General features: G+C 36.1%; 1 protein-coding gene across 2 annotated transcripts in view; it reads left to right on the top strand.

Annotated features, from left to right (window-relative positions):
- The window catches only part of LOC129222142 (DBH-like monooxygenase protein 1), a 95,224-nt gene that overhangs the window by 17,794 nt on the left and 54,700 nt on the right, over positions 1-22,730 (top strand). For both annotated transcript variants that reach the window (XM_054856597.1, XM_054856598.1), the window contains exon 2: positions 21,039-21,185. In XM_054856597.1, the coding sequence (XP_054712572.1) occupies positions 21,039-21,185 (147 nt within the window). The remainder of the gene's footprint in view (positions 1-21,038; positions 21,186-22,730) is intronic.

Here is a 22,730-nt window from a genome sequence, read left to right as displayed (position 1 = left end):
AAATCAGCGCTGAAAAGGAAACGTTTCGACTCCATCGAGGACATCCAAGTTCATGTCAAAGTAGCATTTGCAGATACCTCAAAACAGGACTTCAAGGACGCCTTTGAGGGATGGAAACGCCGCCTGCAGAAGTATTGTTGCAGGAGGTGCCTATTTTTAAGATTACTAGGCAGTTGTACCGATCAGCTCAATAAATCTGTCTTTTTAAACGAAGGCTCATTACTTTTGGATCGTACTATGTATATAATTCAAAATTATCTGCACAACTGAAGTTGTTTTAAAATGAAGCTATTAATATCCTGTATGAAACATTCTTGAAATATTTCTAGCTATGGAACTCATGAAAGCAATGCCATTATTTTTATTATGTTTTAATTTACAAATAACTTATATATAGTAGCGTTTTAATATCTAATAATGTTTTTTGTAAAAAAGAAAAAACATTCTCTGGTCTGTCAAATTTTCTCACAAACTTTTACCGGCCCTTGGATCTAAAATGGCTGAGAAACACTGATCTAGTTGACATAGATCATTTTTAGATCAGATAGTTTAATTTTAATTTATTCTAAAGTCACCACACGGAACTCACAATGAAATATATTGATATATGTATACAAGTCGCTCCAAATTTGAAAGTATCAACGTCTTTTGTAAGCAATAGTATTTAATTGTAAAAATATTTAGTAACGTAATCGCACTTCTCGCTTTTTTAAGTTTTACTTGTGCATAATAATAACTGACCTTTTTTAAAGACATTTTATATTCTTTTTATAATTGAATCACTAATTTTTAACTATCGTTTCTTTATTGTCAGATTAAAAAAAAAAGTTTTTTTCTCTATCCTCTGAAAAACAAGAGAAAATTTACCAATAAATAACGGAGGAAAATATTTTTTTTCCCTTTTTTTCCCTCTGTTTCAAGATGAAAACATTATTGTTTCTTCTTTATCTTTACTAATAATAAAGCTGAATGTCCCTCTGTCTGTCAGGATCTCTGTGACGCGCATAGCGCCTAGACCGTTCTACCGATTTTCATGAAATTTGGCACAAAGTTAGTTTGTACCATGGGGGTGAGCACCTCGAAGAGATTTTTCGAAAATTCGATGTGGTTCTTTTTCCAATCCAATTTTAAGAACAAAAATATCATAAGATGGACGAGTAAATTACGAAATTATCATAACGTGGAACCGTAACATGGGTACAAGCCAATTGGCGAGAAAATTCACCATACATTATTTGTAAATATACAGGCGAACCAAAAGATCTTTTAATTTTCTATTACGGGCAAAGCCATGCGGGTACCACTAGTGGGAAAATAAAAGCGTAGATTTGTTTAAACTGTTTGCGTAGATTTGTTATTGCCACCAATTTTAGAAATTTAAGTATTTTATGCCGTGCAAACTTGTTCATTGCTCAATATAGTAATAAGAACATTCTAGCTCTTTTTTTCCCCGATTAAGATGAAAATTAATATGAAAATACTCTACTAGGAGAGTCTTTTCATCGGAATTTTCATCTTAATTGAGAAATTTCTCCTCTTTCTACCCGCTCCCTCAGTTAATAGAAAAATTAAAATTCTCAATTTCTCAAAACGTGTTTTTTTTTTCTTCTTCCAGTGCGTTTTTCGCCAGAAAATTTCTCATTACCTCTCTTTTTCACCCGAATCAATTATGCATTTCACTAATTATTTAGTAATTAATTAGTTGAAAGGTTAATTGCTAGTTTTTCCATTCTTTATTTTTGTCTAAAAACGTTTTACACTTAGTTGCCCTTGATTTTAGAAAGATTATAAACTGAGGTTTTTATGATGTTAGGTTGCTATTTAGTATTCCAACCGTTCGCGATATTCAACTTTTTGCGAACACAGGAGCGTTTTTCGGCTTCTGTAATTAAAATAAATAAATAAATAAATAAATAAATAAAAAGCTTTTTGAGCTTAAGAATCCGAAAAATTGAAGTCTAATAAATAATGAATATCTTTAAAAAACATCATTTTAACATTAGATAATAGGAATAGCGGAAACTGTACTGTCGGCTCTGCTTCTTTAAACAGCCAAATTGAAAACCATTTGTATTTTTTTCACTGTAAAATTAAAAAAAGTTTTTACTTATATTTTTAGCTTTCCTATTTGCATTTTCATTATAAAAAATACAAACATTTTGAAATTAGACTGCGAAATGTCTTACACCGTGACACTTAATGTTGCAGAATAACCCTAGAAGTTTCTTTCTGAATAGAATGGATTCCCTGTGCACCAATATTTTGTTTAGTGTTATAAATATAGGGGAATGCGGGGCAAAGTGAAAACGTTAATATAACTGAGCTTTTTCAGAATGAAAAAATTGGAAAATTGTTTGAAAATTGCAGTGCACGAAGAAAGAGCATTTTGTTTTATAAAGACACTTGCATTGAAACAATATTTTTTTATTTTTGGCAGTAAACTTGCGTTTTCAAAAGAAAGTGCAAAACTTTCACTATTTTTTTTCATGATGAGGCAAAGTGAAAAATAAATGTTTTCTATGAAATATTTTCTATTCGCTTGTGAGAAATATTTTTGATCAAATGAATCAGCAAATAAAAGAATGAATGAATAAATAAAATGATAATGAAACAATAAACGAATAACTAAATTAATTAATTAATTAATGTATGAAGAAAAATAACTGAATGATTAAAAGTGAATGAATAAGAAACTAAGTGAATGAATGAATAAAAATGTGAATTACTAAATGAAGGAATGGGAATGAAGTAATTAATAAGTGAATACGTAAGTTGTTTCGTAAATGATTGAGTGAGTAAATGAAATAAACTATTTCACTTTGCCCCGCATGTACTTGACTAATTGTGCAAAATATTTAAAGCACAAATAAGCTTAATATTAACTAAATAAATACTATACTAAATATTAGAAGGTCTCGATGAATATTTTAAACATAAATAACAAGAAATTTATCATTTTATAGCTTCAAAAATAATTTTTAACTTACAACAAAATATTACAATATTTTTTGAAAATTGCCTGTATTATCACATGTTTCAATCATCGGCGGTACTTTTCTCCTGACTAGAATAGAAAACATGTGCTACTACATAGTTAAAATATTAATCAATTAGGTAACGCTAAAAGCAGAGTAAATCTTTCACCTCCCATTTCACTTTGCCCCAATATTCCCTAACTGTTCTTTGGAAAATTTTAAATGCAACAGATAAGAAAATTTTGAATCTGGTTTACAAAATCCTTTGAATAAATCTGAAACAGATTTTCTATCTTCCTCTGGATACGATCAAATATGATTTTGTTTTTTGTCAAAATAATATATTTCACATCTCTTTCTTGCAAGTTTCAAAGTTATCCTAATGGTTAGCATCATTTTGAACCAGATTAAAGATTCATTTGAAAGGATCTTTATAATTAGTATTTCCTAACTAGGGGCTCCGGTCCCTGCTAGTTTCGCTTGCCAATCTCCGTTTGCAGCCTGCGGCGGGTGGTAATTGAGGCAGTGAGAAGCAAAGAGAAGTAAGTGCCAAACCTACAATTTTCGTGATAACTAGTGCAAATGTAAAAGCAGAACCTCTTTTCTGTTACGGAGCAAGAGATGGTGCTAGTAGCTCTGGTAGGTGCTGCTATACAGCAAGATTCATAAAAAAAATTAATAGAAGACTACCTAGGATCTGATCTTTGAAAACATTTTACTCAAAACTTTTAGATAGCCCATAAACATCCTTTCCTTCTCACTGCCTCAATCGATGATTTTAACGCTTCTTATCCCTGGATGTCCGGTCGCTTAAGGTTTAAAGGAGTGAAACACGGCGGAATGGCATCCCCTGGATGTCCTGCCTTCGACGGTACCATTATTGATCTGGTAGACATTGCCGGTCTGGAGGAGATAGGGTTACAGACACGCCCACAGACAGACGCGCACATAAATTAATTAGATTTTGGAAAACTATACAATCCTTTAGGTGTTTTTCTTCAGTTTTAGTGAATAGACGCAGTAGCACTTAAAACACGAGAAGGACATTTGAAAATAGATAACAGATGACACCTTCAGAGGCTCCCGCACCTGCCATTTACTTAGTTTATCGATTTTAAATACTCAGATCAATCTAAACAAGTTTAAAAAAAGATAAATTGGGGGTCAAACTTACCTTGAATAACTATGCAGAAGGTTTTCCGTGATGATGATGAGAACATCTATAAAAGAAAAAGATAATGTAAAGGTTTGAAATATCCATCAGCATTACATGGATACGTATAATTTTAATTTCAGAATCAGATTTAACATTTAAGTCGTTAATTTAACATGAGTCTTAGGTTTTGCATCATTTGACATTATGTAAGCTTCCGCAAAGTAATGCACTCAAACCTGTTTTTGTGCGACTTTTTTTGTGCGAAATTTTTTTGTGCGGTACGTGAATATTTCAATTAAATTGGGTCTCAATTGACGAAGTTATTAAAATACGAGTGCGAGGTAGTATCTTCAAGTAACGACAGGGGCACACCGATGAGAGGTCACTGTGATCTCCCAAAAATTTCTTTATTTGGGAAATTTTGTCTGACTATTCGGCAAAATTATCATCACTTGGTTTATTTTGATTTCGTTTAAAGAAGCAATTCCTTGTTGTTTCGTAAGTTTTTGGATTATTTTCTACATGAGACTTTTTTTATGAGGTTCCAATCCACCTCATGAAAAAATTATTTTTTAACTGCGTTGAGAAAACAATTTTCTACTGCTACCGTGAAGTTTCGAACGATTTTTTTTATGCAGTCCCTATCCACCGCATAAAAACAAGTTTGAGTGTATTTACGTATATTCATTTGGCTGTAAGATGTAATAACTCGTTTTAATCAAATTTGTTGTGGCCGTGATGGCCACAACATACTAGTTTGTAATACCAATCAAACTTTCAGTCACTGCTGAAGATCGATTCTGAGACTACTCTAATGCTAAATCGGGACTTACTGCATTAAATCTACCTTCCGTTTGCAGAGCCCTATCATTCTGATATAGGAAATGGGGCACAGCAGTTCTATTTCAGGGCCCCCCTAGGGCTTGACTAAGAAGTTTGAAGACACTGGGCATGAAATTCATTTTGTGCCCCCCCCCCTATTCTATATAATGAAGTTATAAAACATTCCGATTTTGTGTATTAACCAAACCATGCTAAATCTGATGGTACCTCACATGCCATAATATAGTATATTATACATTTAAAAAGTAAAAGAGATATAGTATACGATAATTATATAAGATGTGGCTAAACTTTGCCCGTTGCAATGAACCGTAAATATCAAAGTTACCTACGATATAATTTTTAATAGTAAATACAGACTAAATTTGGAGTGGTTTTAAGATTTGCAAAAGATATCAAGTTTTTAAGGGGAATTTTTATCAATAAATAAGAGATTTTTTCCTTGTCTTATCATTTGCAAAGACATCAATGATATCATTGTACTCTAGATTCTGAGTGAAATTATTATTTATTTTTAATTAGCATGATAAATTAAGGGGGTTTAGGGCCTCTCTGAAATCTAAGAGGAAGGCCCGTGCCCCGCATGGCCCTGCGGTAATCAGGCCCTGTCCGTTCGTTTGACAGACAGCATTCCTCTCTTCATATCTTTTGCAACTTCTAAAGGTAATTTTATCATATCTTGCCAAATAAGAGCCACCCCATGAATGTAATTTGTGTGATTCGTTTAGAAAAAGTAAGGTAACATTTGTCTAGTTGTTAACTAATGCAGTTCAAACTTATTACTCCTATCAGCCATAACTGAACCTAACAAAATTTCAACCATTTCACAAGAGTTGTTCAAATATTTAAATATTTCGTTTTCAGTGCTCTCGACGCATAAAAATTTTTAAAAACTCATCAAAAAATCAGTAATTATTCTTTTATACTGATTATATTTTCCAATTAAGCCTGTACGATCTTTATCAACTGTGTTCTCTCTTATTTCTTTGAGACAAGTATTTAGTAAATGCATCAATAATGATTGTCAAAATAAACTAGTATGTTGTGGCCATAACGAAACATTCTTCTATATCTTTCTTATAATTCTGATCCCTCCCTATGCTTAACGAGGAAGCAATATTCCCAACAGAAACAAAATTACACATGCAAAAACTTGACGATCATCCCAATGTCTGAATTATCGCAAAATCAAAGCAAAGAGCGAAAATTGAAAGTTATTTTAAAAGCCTTGCTTGAATTAATTACAAGTATTTTATTTGTTAACAAACATAAGATGGCAACAGTTAAAAATTTTAAATCATTTTGAGATAATATTTCCATTATTACCATACAATTTAAATCACGAGAAATACGCAGACGACAGTTCATTACGATTTATCTTTTGTTACATTAAAGCTATTTTTATTCGGAAAAAAAAAATTGAATTTTGAAATTTTGAATTCAAATTATGTGTTTTGCAATCACGAGTTGGGACAGGACCCTACTCATTGGACTTATTGTTTCTAGAAACGGCTCTTATCCTCCCAAGCCTGCCCTTCCTCTTGGGCGGTTACTCGTGTACATGTGCGTGTGCGTGTGTGTGTGTGCAGGCTTGTGTGTGTGCATAGAATTGTGTGTATGCACCACGTAGTGTGTGTGTGTGTGTGTGTGTGTGTGTATGAGCGTGCGTGTGTGTAGGACATTGACGCCACCGACCAGGAGAAGCGAAATCCGGGGGACAGTGCTCAGGACAGGAGCAGCCGCGCCTGCAGAGGACGGTGGGCGGGTGGTGCGGCAGAGGCCCTTGGTCCAAGCTGAAAAAGGCACGGACACCAAAGACGGTTAAGTAAGAACAATAAGCAATCGTGATTGCTCAAAAATAAATAAATAAATAAATAAAAAATAAAATTAATTTGAATTTTGACATTTTGAATTCAAATTATGTTTTTCGCAATCACGAGAGTGTAGGGGTATGTATGCGTGTGTGTTTGTGTGTGCGTGTGTAGGTGTGTGTATGTATGCGTGTGTGTTTGTGTCTGTGTGCAGGCTTGAGTGTGTATACGTATGCGTGTGTATGTGTACGTGTGTGTGTACATGTGTGTATGTATGTGTGTATGCATGTGTGTATGCGTATATGTGCGTGTGGGGGGGGGGGGGGGTAGGTGAGTATATATGTGTGTGTGGGTAGGTGTGTATGTATGTATATGTGTTTGTGTGCTGTTGTGTGTAGGATATAGACGCAATCTGAAGACTTTGCTCGCTAGAGGAGCAGCATCGTGAGACCGGTCGACGGTGGTGGTGCAGAGGGAGGCGGGGGAAAAATAAAACCATAGGAATTTGAAACAGTCAAATGAGAACAATAAGCAATGTGATTCCTCAAAAAAAAAAAAAAAAAAAAATCAGTACCTTTTGGAGCGATTGGCACCAAAATTGAACCAACGCTTGTTTACATATGGATTCACATATATTGCAAATTTCTTTCAGAGCGTAGCATTACTTCTTCAGATATGGCACTCACAATGGAAAAAAAAGAACGTTCCGTTGCACCACCCCCTTTTCAGCTGTTGACGCCAAAACAGAATCAGCTCTTATACCCTCTAAGGCAGTGCTTCTCAACCTTTTTTATTTTGCGGCACACTTAAGAAATTTCTAGATCAAGGATGCACACTGAACTTAATTTCGCAATGGTAATGTAGAAATATTTTTATCATTCACTAGTAAAATGATGGGGGAGGGAGACTTTTTTCATATGAATAAAATAACCAAACTAACGTAGTGTATTTAAATTTATTTAGAAAGTAGAAGTATTTCGAATATATTGAGGTTGATAATGAACAACAAAACTACCTATATCAGACTTTACAGAAAATTATGCTTGATATGTTTCAAAGCATTTCTGTCAAACATGTCATTTAAGTGCACACTGCAGTTAAACGATTTATCAAAAAATGTTTCAAAGAAAGAAGCAAGCAAGAAATTAAAACCAAGCACCTAACTTGACTGCTAATGAGACACTTGAGCCTGCCTTGAGAAGCAAAGACGTTTGATGTTCGGCTCTATGCTAGAACGAGTTGCATGAATTCAGGCTCTTTAGAGATGATCTATTTCTATTTTTTATAAGTGTGAGCGCTGAGAAACTGAGTTCGCAATGATATGTAGTTAAAAATGGTAGTAGCCCATCAATAGCAAGATGGTGGGATACTCATTTTTAACCAGCAACCAAAATTCGTTCAGAGGCACTTCGCTCAACTTAAGTTTAAGAGTACGGTCGCTCTAGGTCCATAAATTCTTCTTGCCCCTTCAAAGAAAGGTCTTTAAATAATGCATCCGCAGATGAAGAGAATCGATCGGGAATCCAGTCATACTGTGCTATGTTAGCATTTTTGAAATAGTTCTTTAACTTGTCCTGAAGTATGACTAAATGATCTGTCACCACATTCACAGCTTTTCTTTCATGCCATTTCCTTCACATACCATGTTGATAGCTTAATATTAACTAAATAAATACTATACTAAATATTAGAAGGTCTCGATGAATATTTTAAACATAAATAACAAGAAATTTATCATTTTATAGCTTCAAAAATAATTTTTAACTTACAACAAAATATTACAATATTTTTTGAAAATTGCCTGTATTATCACATGTTTCAATCATCGGCGGTACTTTTCTCCTGACTAGAATAGAAAACATGTGCTACTACATAGTTAAAATATTAATCAATTAGGTAACGCTAAAAGCAGAGTAAATCTTTCACCTCCCATTTCACTTTGCCCCAATATTCCCTAACTGTTCTTTGGAAAATTTTAAATGCAACAGATAAGAAAATTTTGAATCTGGTTTACAAAATCCTTTGAATAAATCTGAAACAGATTTTCTATCTTCCTCTGGATACGATCAAATATGATTTTGTTTTTTGTCAAAATAATATATTTCACATCTCTTTCTTGCAAGTTTCAAAGTTATCCTAATGGTTAGCATCATTTTGAACCAGATTAAAGATTCATTTGAAAGGATCTTTATAATTAGTATTTCCTAACTAGGGGCTCCGGTCCCTGCTAGTTTCGCTTGCCAATCTCCGTTTGCAGCCTGCGGCGGGTGGTAATTGAGGCAGTGAGAAGCAAAGAGAAGTAAGTGCCAAACCTACAATTTTCGTGATAACTAGTGCAAATGTAAAAGCAGAACCTCTTTTCTGTTACGGAGCAAGAGATGGTGCTAGTAGCTCTGGTAGGTGCTGCTATACAGCAAGATTCATAAAAAAAAATTAATAGAAGACTACCTAGGATCTGATCTTTGAAAACATTTTACTCAAAACTTTTAGATAGCCCATAAACATCCTTTCCTTCTCACTGCCTCAATCGATGATTTTAACGCTTCTTATCCCTGGATGTCCGGTCGCTTAAGGTTTAAAGGAGTGAAACACGGCGGAATGGCATCCCCTGGATGTCCTGCCTTCGACGGTACCATTATTGATCTGGTAGACATTGCCGGTCTGGAGGAGATAGGGTTACAGACACGCCCACAGACAGACGCGCACATAAATTAATTAGATTTTGGAAAACTATACAATCCTTTAGGTGTTTTTCTTCAGTTTTAGTGAATAGACGCAGTAGCACTTAAAACACGAGAAGGACATTTGAAAATAGATAACAGATGACACCTTCAGAGGCTCCCGCACCTGCCATTTACTTAGTTTATCGATTTTAAATACTCAGATCAATCTAAACAAGTTTAAAAAAAGATAAATTGGGGGTCAAACTTACCTTGAATAACTATGCAGAAGGTTTTCCGTGATGATGATGAGAACATCTATAAAAGAAAAAGATAATGTAAAGGTTTGAAATATCCATCAGCATTACATGGATACGTATAATTTTAATTTCAGAATCAGATTTAACATTAAAGTCGTTAATTTAACATGAGTCTTAGGTTTTGCATCATTTGACATTATGTAAGCTTCCGCAAAGTAATGCACTCAAACCTGTTTTTGTGCGACTTTTTTTGTGCGAAATTTTTTTGTGCGGTACGTGAATATTTCAATTAAATTGGGTCTCAATTGACGAAGTTATTAAAATACGAGTGCGAGGTAGTATCTTCAAGTAACGACAGGGGCACACCGATGAGAGGTCACTGTGATCTCCCAAAAATTTCTTTATTTGGGAAATTTTGTCTGACTATTCGGCAAAATTATCATCACTTGGTTTATTTTGATTTCGTTTAAAGAAGCAATTCCTTGTTGTTTCGTAAGTTTTTGGATTATTTTCTACATGAGACTTTTTTTATGAGGTTCCAATCCACCTCATGAAAAAAATATTTTTTAACTGCGTTGAGAAAACAATTTTCTACTGCTACCGTGAAGTTTCGAACGATTTTTTTTATGCAGTCCCTATCCACCGCATAAAAACAAGTTTGAGTGTATTTACGTATATTCATTTGGCTGTAAGATGTAATAACTCGTTTTAATCAAATTTGTTGTGGCCGTGATGGCCACAACATACTAGTTTGTAATACCAATCAAACTTTCAGTCACTGCTGAAGATCGATTCTGAGACTACTCTAATGCTAAATCGGGACTTACTGCATTAAATCTACCTTCCGTTTGCAGAGCCCTATCATTCTGATATAGGAAATGGGGCACAGCAGTTCTATTTCAGGGCCCCCCTAGGGCTTGACTAAGAAGTTTGAAGACACTGGGCATGAAATTCATTTTGTGCCCCCCCCCCTATTCTATATAATGAAGTTATAAAACATTCCGATTTTGTGTATTAACCAAACCATGCTAAATCTGATGGTACCTCACATGCCATAATATAGTATATTATACATTTAAAAAGTAAAAGAGATATAGTATACGATAATTATATAAGATGTGGCTAAACTTTGCCCGTTGCAATGAACCGTAAATATCAAAGTTACCTACGATATAATTTTTAATAGTAAATACAGACTAAATTTGGAGTGGTTTTAAGATTTGCAAAAGATATCAAGTTTTTAAGGGGAATTTTTATCAATAAATAAGAGATTTTTTCCTTGTCTTATCATTTGCAAAGACATCAATGATATCATTGTACTCTAGATTCTGAGTGAAATTATTATTTATTTTTAATTAGCATGATAAATTAAGGGGGTTTAGGGCCTCTCTGAAATCTAAGAGGAAGGCCCGTGCCCCGCATGGCCCTGCGGTAATCAGGCCCTGTCCGTTCGTTTGACAGACAGCATTCCTCTCTTCATATCTTTTGCAACTTCTAAAGGTAATTTTATCATATCTTGCCAAATAAGAGCCACCCCATGAATGTAATTTGTGTGATTCGTTTAGAAAAAGTAAGGTAACATTTGTCTAGTTGTTAACTAATGCAGTTCAAACTTATTACTCCTATCAGCCATAACTGAACCTAACAAAATTTCAACCATTTCACAAGAGTTGTTCAAATATTTAAATATTTCGTTTTCAGTGCTCTCGACGCATAAAAATTTTTAAAAACTCATCAAAAAATCAGTAATTATTCTTTTATACTGATTATATTTTCCAATTAAGCCTGTACGATCTTTATCAACTGTGTTCTCTCTTATTTCTTTGAGACAAGTATTTAGTAAATGCATCAATAATGATTGTCAAAATAAACTAGTATGTTGTGGCCATAACGAAACATTCTTCTATATCTTTCTTATAATTCTGATCCCTCCCTATGCTTAACGAGGAAGCAATATTCCCAACAGAAACAAAATTACACATGCAAAAACTTGACGATCATCCCAATGTCTGAATTATCGCAAAATCAAAGCAAAGAGCGAAAATTGAAAGTTATTTTAAAAGCCTTGCTTGAATTAATTACAAGTATTTTATTTGTTAACAAACATAAGATGGCAACAGTTAAAAATTTTAAATCATTTTGAGATAATATTTCCATTATTACCATACAATTTAAATCACGAGAAATACGCAGACGACAGTTCATTACGATTTATCTTTTGTTACATTAAAGCTATTTTTATTCGGAAAAAAAAAATTGAATTTTGAAATTTTGAATTCAAATTATGTGTTTTGCAATCACGAGTTGGGACAGGACCCTACTCATTGGACTTATTGTTTCTAGAAACGGCTCTTATCCTCCCAAGCCTGCCCTTCCTCTTGGGCGGTTACTCGTGTACATGTGCGTGTGCGTGTGTGTGTGTGCAGGCTTGTGTGTGTGCATAGAATTGTGTGTATGCACCACGTAGTGTGTGTGTGTGTGTGTGTGTGTGTATGAGCGTGCGTGTGTGTAGGACATTGACGCCACCGACCAGGAGAAGCGAAATCCGGGGGACAGTGCTCAGGACAGGAGCAGCCGCGCCTGCAGAGGACGGTGGGCGGGTGGTGCGGCAGAGGCCCTTGGTCCAAGCTGAAAAAGGCACGGACACCAAAGACGGTTAAGTAAGAACAATAAGCAATCGTGATTGCTCAAAAATAAATAAATAAATAAATAAAAAATAAAATTAATTTGAATTTTGACATTTTGAATTCAAATTATGTTTTTCGCAATCACGAGAGTGTAGGGGTATGTATGCGTGTGTGTTTGTGTGTGCGTGTGTAGGTGTGTGTATGTATGCGTGTGTGTTTGTGTCTGTGTGCAGGCTTGAGTGTGTATACGTATGCGTGTGTATGTGTACGTGTGTGTGTACATGTGTGTATGTATGTGTGTATGCATGTGTGTATGCGTATATGTGCGTGTGGGGGGGGGGGTAGGTGAGTATATATGTGTGTGTGGGTAGGTGTGTATGTATGTATATGTGTTTGTGTGCTGTTGTGTGTAGGATATAGACGCAATCTGAAGACTTTGCTCGCTAGAGGAGCAGCATCGTGAGACCGGTCGACGGTGGTGGTGCAGAGGGAGGCGGGGGAAAAATAAAACCATAGGAATTTGAAACAGTCAAATGAGAACAATAAGCAATGTGATTCCTCAAAAAAAAAAAAAAAATCAGTACCTTTTGGAGCGATTGGCACCAAAATTGAACCAACGCTTGTTTACATATGGATTCACATATATTGCAAATTTCTTTCAGAGCGTAGCATTACTTCTTCAGATATGGCACTCACAATGGAAAAAAAAGAACGTTCCGTTGCACCACCCCCTTTTCAGCTGTTGACGCCAAAACAGAATCAGCTCTTATACCCTCTAAGGCAGTGCTTCTCAACCTTTTTTATTTTGCGGCACACTTAAGAAATTTCTAGATCAAGGATGCACACTGAACTTAATTTCGCAATGGTAATGTAGAAATATTTTTATCATTCACTAGTAAAATGATGGGGGAGGGAGACTTTTTTCATATGAATAAAATAACCAAACTAACGTAGTGTATTTAAATTTATTTAGAAAGTAGAAGTATTTCGAATATATTGAGGTTGATAATGAACAACAAAACTACCTATATCAGACTTTACAGAAAATTATGCTTGATATGTTTCAAAGCATTTCTGTCAAACATGTCATTTAAGTGCACACTGCAGTTAAACGATTTATCAAAAAATGTTTCAAAGAAAGAAGCAAGCAAGAAATTAAAACCAAGCACCTAACTTGACTGCTAATGAGACACTTGAGCCTGCCTTGAGAAGCAAAGACGTTTGATGTTCGGCTCTATGCTAGAACGAGTTGCATGAATTCAGGCTCTTTAGAGATGATCTATTTCTATTTTTTTATAAGTGTGAGCGCTGAGAAGCTGAGTTCGCAATGATATGTAGTTAAAAATGGTAGTAGCCCATCAATAGCAAGATGGTGGGATACTCATTTTTAACCAGCAACCAAAATTCGTTCAGAGGCACTTCGCTCAACTTAAGTTTAAGAGTACGGTCGCTCTAGGTCCATAAATTCTTCTTGCCCCTTCAAAGAAAGGTCTTTAAATAATGCATCCGCAGATGAAGAGAATCGATCGGGAATCCAGTCATACTGTGCTATGTTAGCATTTTTGAAATAGTTCTTTAACTTGTCCTGAAGTATGACTAAATGATCTGTCACCACATTCACAGCTTTTCTTTCATGCCATTTCCTTCACATACCATGTTGATAGTCCGTCTGAAAATGTCCAATGAGCCCCGATCTACTTCTTCTCCTCACAGCTGAATTTCTGATTTGAACCCGTTCAGCTTGTCCACACATGTAACCGAATTCTCTCTTTGTCCTTACATTTTCCTATTCAATTCGTTAAGATGTTCAAAAATATCAGCCATGTACGCTAGTTTTGACAGCCAATATTTGCCTTGCAACAAACTGGCGTTCTGTATTTCATGTCCTTTAATTCAAAAATTCTTGATAGTACTTTACCACGCGAAAGCCAGCGAATCTCTATAAAGAAGTAAGGAGTAGTGATCTGCCCCCATTTCTTCACAAAGTACGGAGAAAAGACGAGAATTGAGCGGCTTCGGTTTTATGAAATTCACGATTTTCACGATTTTCACGACTTTAGCCAAAGTTGGCTTCAGTTCATCTGGTAAGTTCTTTGCCATGAGAGCTGCACGATGGAGGAAACAGTGTATGGTTTGAACACTTGGGTTACAATTTTTCATATTCGGCAGGAACCCTATGATAGGTCCTGTTATTGCAGCAGCTCCGTTGGTGCAAACACTTGTACAAATTTGCCACTGGATCCCATTGCTTTTCAGATATTCATCTGTAATGTGGAATATCTCATCACCGGTTGCACGTTGAGGAAGTTCTTTGCAGGAAAGATAATGGTCTTTAATGCTTCCCTCATCAACAAAGCGCACAATGGCTATGAGTTGTGCACATCTTCCGATGTCTGTTGATTCATCAACTTGAAATGCAAGTTTTCCAGCTACTCATAATTTCTCTGCCAATGTTGCTTCTATGTCTCCCGACATGTCATCAATCCGTCTTCTGATAGTGTCATCAGAAAGCGGCACTCAGACCACCTCCATCTCTACTCCGGGTTTTAACATTCCCCGTGCAATTTGTTTGCACGCTGGTAAAATATACGTTTCACTGATAGTGTGGATTTTTCATTTTGGCATTTAACCGTGCAACATTATAGCTAGTCACTTGAGCCCTTTCAGAAACTTTTGCGCAGGCTTTCATGAAGGAACTTTGCTTCGAGTTCTCTTCCTGCAATCGCTTGAAGTAACCGATGCCTTTGCCTAGGCAAAAAGGATGTTTAGTAGACAGGTGAAGTTTTAATTTGCTAGGGACCATCGCTTCATTTGAAAGTTTCTCCCTGCAAATGAGACACTCCACTCAGGTTTTGATGATTTTACATCTTCGATCCCCAAAATCCCGTAAGCCAGGTATCCTTCCCTGCACTGCCTACTCAGTGAGTTAGTCTTTTTATTTGGAGGTCCATCTGTATCAGTACATTCAGTCGCATCGACCGCCGCACCCAGCCGTGCGGGGGGCCCGCTACGCGGACCCCCCGGGCGGTGGAACCTAAGGCCTACGGCTAAGAGGTGGGGTGTGTGCGGAGAAAAGAAAAGTACATTCAGTCGCAGACATTCAGAGCCGGCCTTAAGCCGATTAGAGCAAAAGATCCCAATGGGGCCCCGCGCCAGCAGGGGCCCCGCTCTAAAAAAATATTTTTTTTTCCTCACAAAAGAAAATGAAGGAAATATAAGATTCAAATGGACTTAACTGATATTAATCATAATATGCTTAACTGATATTTAATCTGGCGGGTATGGAGCTACTTTCAGGGCAATTAAGGTAGTATAGGGGGAATTTCCTGAAGCTTTTAGCATCCCTATTAAGTTCAAAACTACTAGTCTCAAATAAATTTCCTGAAGAAAAAAATAAAACATATAGCCAGCTAAAAAATTTTAAATCCATATCTAAGGCGGTATCTGCTGTATCCTATAACTTCCGATCAAGAGAAAGGAACTAGGTAGTGGGGAACCAAAGTACAAATTTTTAATGAAATTTAGCAGTCCGCAATAACGTAAGGGTCAAGGACCCCTATCCCAGGATCTACTCGTATTACATGGTCAATGCGGAAATTTACATGAAACTCCGACATTTCAGGAATTTCCAAAACTATCTTTTTAATTTCATTTATATATCTACTTTTATTATTTTTTTACTTTCTTAATTAGTATTGATAAAAAAAATCTTAAAACTTAGCAGCAATGCCAATTTTTTTACTACACAATTAACACCAACGTAAGTGCAAATCTGAAAAATAAATAAATAAATGATAAACTTCAAATACTGCGTATTTAATAAGCGGAAAACATCTCTTTAACAATTCTAAAGAAAGCAAATTGCCATTCTTCTTCTAACGTTTATACATATAGAATGGAATTTGATTTTTAAATATTCAAGGTAAAAAAATTACTTGGAGCCAACCAAACCCTGACATTTCTCTTAACGTGACTGAAGATGCGTGTTTAAGACCTTTATTTCAAAAAGTTCAGGAGAAGGTTACTCAAACGCTCACCCTTACCTCAACGTTATCACAAAAAACTGACTAAAATTACATCATTCAGTTTTCAATTTTAAAGGATTTCCAAGGAAGGAAGAGATTCATAAATTTCCTTCTTCTCTTCTATCGGCTCTAAAGGTAGCCTAAAATAGTGTTTTTAAGATTCAAATTTCGAAATATTTCATGAAACATTTTTACTATCTAATGACCCCTTTCTTTAGCATCAGCAGAATAGCTTAAAATTTCCCTTTTAGAAAATACTACCACAAGAAAACACTCGAACCTTTCCTTCAAATGGATGGCATAAAATTCATTTCAGTATCGGAAAAAATTCCGGGAGGAAACTTCTCCCGTTTCCCCTATCGTTACCAAACAGGGTATAAAACTGAGTTTTTTTTTGCGTCATAAAACCCTCTATTTTGAAAGTTTTCCGTAGGAGATCACTAAATTCCTTTCTTTTCTATTTTCATCAAACATCATCTAATGGGGACAAAAATTTCTGAGAGGAGCCCCCAATTCCCTATCGTTACCAAAATTAATCTAAACTTATCTTAAATTTTAAAATAAAATTTGGTAGGCGGGGAACCTCCGCCTCTTCCCCTTTCCCTTCAGTTTATATAAAATTGTCCAAAGTGGCGATTTTAGACGTCAGCTTTGAAGACTCTTCCAGGGAATGTGGGTGTTTTATCTGACCTCTAACGTCCCTCTTCTCTCCCCCCCCCCCACTCAAACCTCATCTCCGTATCAAAACTGCCTTTTTAAACTTCAATTTCGAAAAATTTCCAAGGAGAGCTCCCTCGTTCCCTGCAATTCCGTTCCACTTCTGACACCCCAAAGACGTCTGGTCTTTTGCTTGTGGTCGAAAATTACTTTTTTTAGGACAGATATATTTTGGTGCATTTTCCTTTTCTGTCCTAAGATATAAATTGCGCTACCCGCTTACTTCCAACGGTGAAAGGGTTCTCATTTCTCAAAGTTGCACAATAATAATCGATAGAAAAATGATTTTTTACTGGGTGGGTTGATTTATTCCATGAAAATAAAAATTAAAAACTCCAACTGAATGGACTTTTATCAAGTTATTTCACAATAAGCGAACTAAGAATTGGAAGAGAGAAGTCTACGGCGACCATCCGTACCGGTTTTGGAGACAATATTCCACATTTTTTGAAGTTTATTTAATCAGTCATGTTAAATTCCCATAATGTCGTCCAATTTTACAAAAAAATGGAAGAAAAAATCAGCATCTGGGAAGTTATTCCCTCAGTCCCACACTTCTTCTGACACCCAAATTTTCTCGTGCACCAACCGCATGTGATTGGGCATAAAGATTCTCAGAGCTACTTTTCTTACGTTTTTTAAATGTACACTTATTTTTGTGGCCATTCATTCATTCGTTTCTTAAGAAATAAAAAAAGTAAAAATCGAACGTGATATAGAAATTTGAAGGAAGACGGATAATTGCGGAAGTTTCGAATCCTTGCCTGAATTAAAAAAAAAAAAAAAAAAAAAAAAATCGGTCAGCACTTCTCGAATTTGTACGACCAATCTGTAAGGGGCCCCCGCCAGATTTCTCTAATCGGGCCCCGCATGTGCTAAGGCCGGCTCTGCAGACATTGCAGCTGATGAGCCTTTTCTAACCAAGAGTTTTTCCATATCACATTCGTAATTATAGCGGATGTTTTGCACCAATCCGAATAACACACTGAGCGTATGAAGACAAGACAGAATGTCATTGCTGGTGAATAATACTTATGTGAAAAAGTATGTTTGAAAAAATATTCATTCTTCCTAGATTTTATTTTTTCAGTTTGATTTTTTTGCTTTATTTTAATTTCTATTTTGCTAAGTCTCAGAATCGAGCTTTCAGAAAGTACGATAAAATGAAATTTGTATTGGAACTGGAAAAGATGAAAATAAAAGCTAAAGCTAGGGCTAAAATTCTGGGCAGGAGGGCACGATCCCTGCCTGGGGAAGGAGACGATTTTGCGAAAGATTTAGAAAAAATTCTATATAATCAGACGATTTCGTAGAAATTAGAATCCGTTTTCAAAAACTGAAAGTAATAGGATCACAAGAAGTTTTGGGGAGAGGTGGGCCAGCAAATCCCGCCTTTCCCCTTGTTGGGTATGTCTGATTGCACATGATCGACAGGGTGAATTAAGAAGTTACAGAACGCTACAAACGCTCTTCGATCGTAACTTTAAATTAAAATACACCAAGACCATTTCTTTTTTGTGCGGCGCACCAGTGTGCCGCGGCACACCGGTTGCGAAGATCTGCTCTAAGGGTTACTTGTCGATAAATTTTTGTTTGATTCCGTTCATTATTTCTTGAGATACAGCAGTCACAATTGACGACAAAAAACGTTCTATGGCTCAACCCCTGTTTGAGATATTGACACCAAAATTGAATCAGCACCTGTACCTGTTAAGAACAATATGTGGACCAAATTTTGTTTGATTCCACCAGTTACTTCCTGGGGAATAGCAAGCACGCATAACTCAAAAAGCGTCCCATTGCTCCACCCCCTTGGAGGAATTCGCGCCAAAAACCAATGGGCACAAGTTCGCATAGGGGCACATATGTGTACCGAATTTCGTTCGATTTCATTCGGTAGTTTTTGATGTAGAGTGGGCAAAAAAACTGGTCGCACGCATACGTGACACACACAAACATACACACACACAGACAGACAGACATTTTCCAAAAATGGTCGAAATGGGCTCAGCAGATCTCAAAACGTTCGAATCTGTAAAATTCGAAATTCGAAAATTTTCACGAATCCAATATTTTCTTCTGTATATTAGATATAGAAGTAAGTAAAAAGATTGATTTTTACTTTTACTACATTTGTAATAAAGTAGTTGTAGTTCGCTACAAAAAAAAATTAATTTGAATTTTTGGCATCTTGAATTCAAATTATGTTTTTCGCAATCACGAGCGTGTGTGTTTGTGTAGGCGCATGTGTGTGGGTGCGTAAGTGTATGTATGCATGTGTGAGTGAGTGTTGTGTACGCGCGTGTGTGTGTAGGTGTTGGTGTGTGTATGTGTAGGCGTTCGTGTGTGTGTGTGTGTAGGCGTTCGTGTGTGTGTGTGTAGGCGTTCGTGTGTGTGTGTAGGCGTTCGTGTGTGTGTGTGCAGGCTTTCGTGTGTGTGTGTATGTAGGCATGTGTTTGTGTCTGTGTGTATGTAGGCATGTGTTTGTGTCTGTGTGTATGTAGGCATGTGTTTGTGTCTGTGTGCAGGCATGTGTGTGTAGGACATGGACGCCACCGCCCAGCAAAAGTGGATTCCGGGGGACAGTGCTCAGGACCAGCCGCGCCGCCACCGGTGGACGGTGTGCTGCAGAGGCCCTGGTCCAAGCTGAAAAAGGAACCGGAACATCAAGGACTGTCAATTGAGAACAATAAGCAATCGTGATTGCTCAAAAAAGTAGTTTTTCCAACCACTGGTATTGATGATTAATACTTGCTTAAAACTGAAAATATGTACACTACAGTAAAAATAATTGTATTTGTGCACAGTAGAATTTAACATGAATAAAGAACATGTGTATGTACGATGAAAAAAGCACAATAAATAAATAAACGAATAAAACAATAATAACCAAGTTTAATTTTTGAAAAAAAAAAAAAAAAAAAGTCATTGGTGTTTGCTTTTTACTATGAAAATACAAGTTCCCGATTGTTGATGGACTGGCGGATAATCGAGGCAGTTTACCCGTACAGTTTACACGTACAGTAAACTGTACGCGTAAACTGCCTCGATTCGTTTTTTAACTTCCACCCAAGAGTTGTGAAATTCAGAAAAACTTTTCTTGAGCCAAATTTTGTTGGATCGTTGAATGGACCTCGTTCATTAATGTTTTCGTGAAATTTAACTAAATGCTATTACTAGCGGTACCCGCACAGCTTTGCCCGTATAGTATAAAGTTAAAAGGTCATTTGGTTCGCCTGTATATATACAAATAATGGATGAAGAATTTCTCGCAAATTTGCTATGTTGATTTTCTTATCTATGTTATGGTTATTTTCTCGTCCATGATATGGTAATATTTTCCTCCATATTATGGTAATTTTCTCGTCCATTTTATGGCAATTCGTTCAATGAAATGGGCTTAAAATGGGAATAGAAAAGGAAAAAAATTGAATTTTTGAAAAATCGCTTCGAGGTGCTCACCCTTATGTTACGAATGAATTCTGTGTCAAATTTCATGAAATTCGGGTCGAAAGGTCTAGGCGCTATGCGTGTAACAGAGATCTAGACATCCAGAGACACAGATTTTCCGCTTTATTATTATTGTCCGTTTTCCACGAGAAGGCACTTGACTCCTACCTCGTCACGTGGTATCCGTTGATTCTATTTCGCTGTTTTCGGCAGAAAATGTACTCGGATTAAAGCATTTTGTTGTAAAAGCAACAGTTTTTAAAATGTAAGAATTTCTCGACATACAAGCAAAATTTAAAATGACAACATACAAGCGAAGCAAGTGATGGGTAACTAAGACTTTTTTGCACTTTAAAATGCACGCCCAAGTTAAGGCTTACTGGTTGTCTCATTTAGAAGCGTGTCGATTGCTTATCGATCACCCTTGCGTAAAATGGAACTCTGCGTTCGAGGAGGCGGAGCGAAGTGCCTTCTCGTGAAAAACAGACAATAGTAAAGATAACTTTGTTTTCAGGATCGTCATGGAATCGGTAGTACGTTTCCACCCTTGGACGACTCTCAAGACTGGATTTTGACCTCAGCAAGTGAGAACGACACTCATACGATATTCGAATTCAGACGGGAACTTGACACTTGCGACGACGATGACATGAAAATTGATGTACGTAATGTTATCAATCTCTTAACTTCTTTTATATGTCTTTTTTTTTAAATTCAGTATGCAACTTTTAAATTATGCCTTTTAAAACTTTTTTCGGTTGTTTACTTTTACTAATGCATAATGAGTTACTGATCAAAGAGATGTTATGCATTAGGGTAGGGCGGGGCTAGTTGAGCAATTTTTTATTCAAGTGATTGTAGCTCCTCCACAATAAATCTCAACAGCTTGTGTGGCATACCGATGGATTCCTTATTTATTCTTTACAAAAAAGCCCGTAGTAATTTTTTTCTGACTGATCAAGTTCAAAAGTTACAGCTGTATAAACGAAGAAAGTCAAGTAGGCTCAACTTACCCCATAGGTGAGGTAAGTTGAGCAAGGGTATGGGGCAAATTGAGCAGTTAAAGATTCTAGTCTAACTAAGGTTTCTAGACATGAAATAAAAATTGTATTTGATAATCAACTGTTAATTTATTAATTCTAAGTTACAAAATAAAACAAAACATAATATTCTTCTAGATATTAAACATAAAAATATAATCAACAAAAACGCAACATATTTGAAGATTAATTTTTGGAATAAATTCAGCCTTTCCACTTAAAATCAAACTTTTTCAATTTCAATAAAGATTAAATTAAGAAAAAATATCCATAATGACTAAAACTAATTATCATCGTCATCGGAATTGTAATTGATGCAAATGAAATGAAGGCCAGTAACTTGGACACATTTTTTATGTGCCCCCACTCTTTACAATCTTTGCATTGGATCTACTTCTCTCCTGGTTTGCTGTCAGACCAGAATTCGCTACAAACCAGGCAGATACATTCATCTTTGTCACTTTCATCACTAGACTGAAGTATTTTTTTGCTAACATTCTCTTTTTTTTGTTTTCAATTTTCTTCTTTTGCTTCTTAACTTTTTTACTATTTACTTTGTTCTTCTTGCAACGCGTTCTTCTCGGGTGTATCTGTGAGAATTGCAGCTTTTCTCTTTCTTCGAGTACTTGTACTTATTTTTCTTGGAGCTGCCTTTGGGTATGGCCGAACATTTTCTAGGGAGAATGCCTGTGGTGAATCAAACTGTCCATTTTCTTTATTGCTCGTACTGGGCTCAGGTTCACATTGACTGGCAGAGGTAGACGGAACGGGATCAGGTTGAATAGGTTGAGTTGTAGACATTGCTTGTTCTTGACGATCTCTTTCTAGGACAATAGATGCTTCATCTGGACGGTCGGTCACAAACGATGGTGAAAACTCATCGTCGCTAAAAATGTTGGGGTTATATGGGAAGATGCCAGTCTTCTTAAAACCATTAATATTCATACTCGTCTGAGCAAAAGGCAGTGAATCAGCGACTATTTTTGGGATATCGTAAATGGTTATAGTCTTCCCTGGGTTGTTTCGTAGCCATGAATCTTGTGCAGTGGCGCAATTATTTTTGAACGGCCCGAATACTGAGGCGTCCAAAGGCTGAAGCTTATGGCTACAGTGCGGGGGGAAAGATAACATAACCATGCCATTGTCTTTAGCCAAATTCAATGTCT

Source organism: Uloborus diversus, chromosome 5, assembly GCF_026930045.1.
Source record: "Uloborus diversus isolate 005 chromosome 5, Udiv.v.3.1, whole genome shotgun sequence".
NCBI classification, from domain to species: Eukaryota; Metazoa; Arthropoda; class Arachnida; order Araneae; family Uloboridae; genus Uloborus; species Uloborus diversus.
Note: the sequence above shows the minus strand (reverse complement) of the source record. Positions and strands in the feature narration are given on the sequence as shown.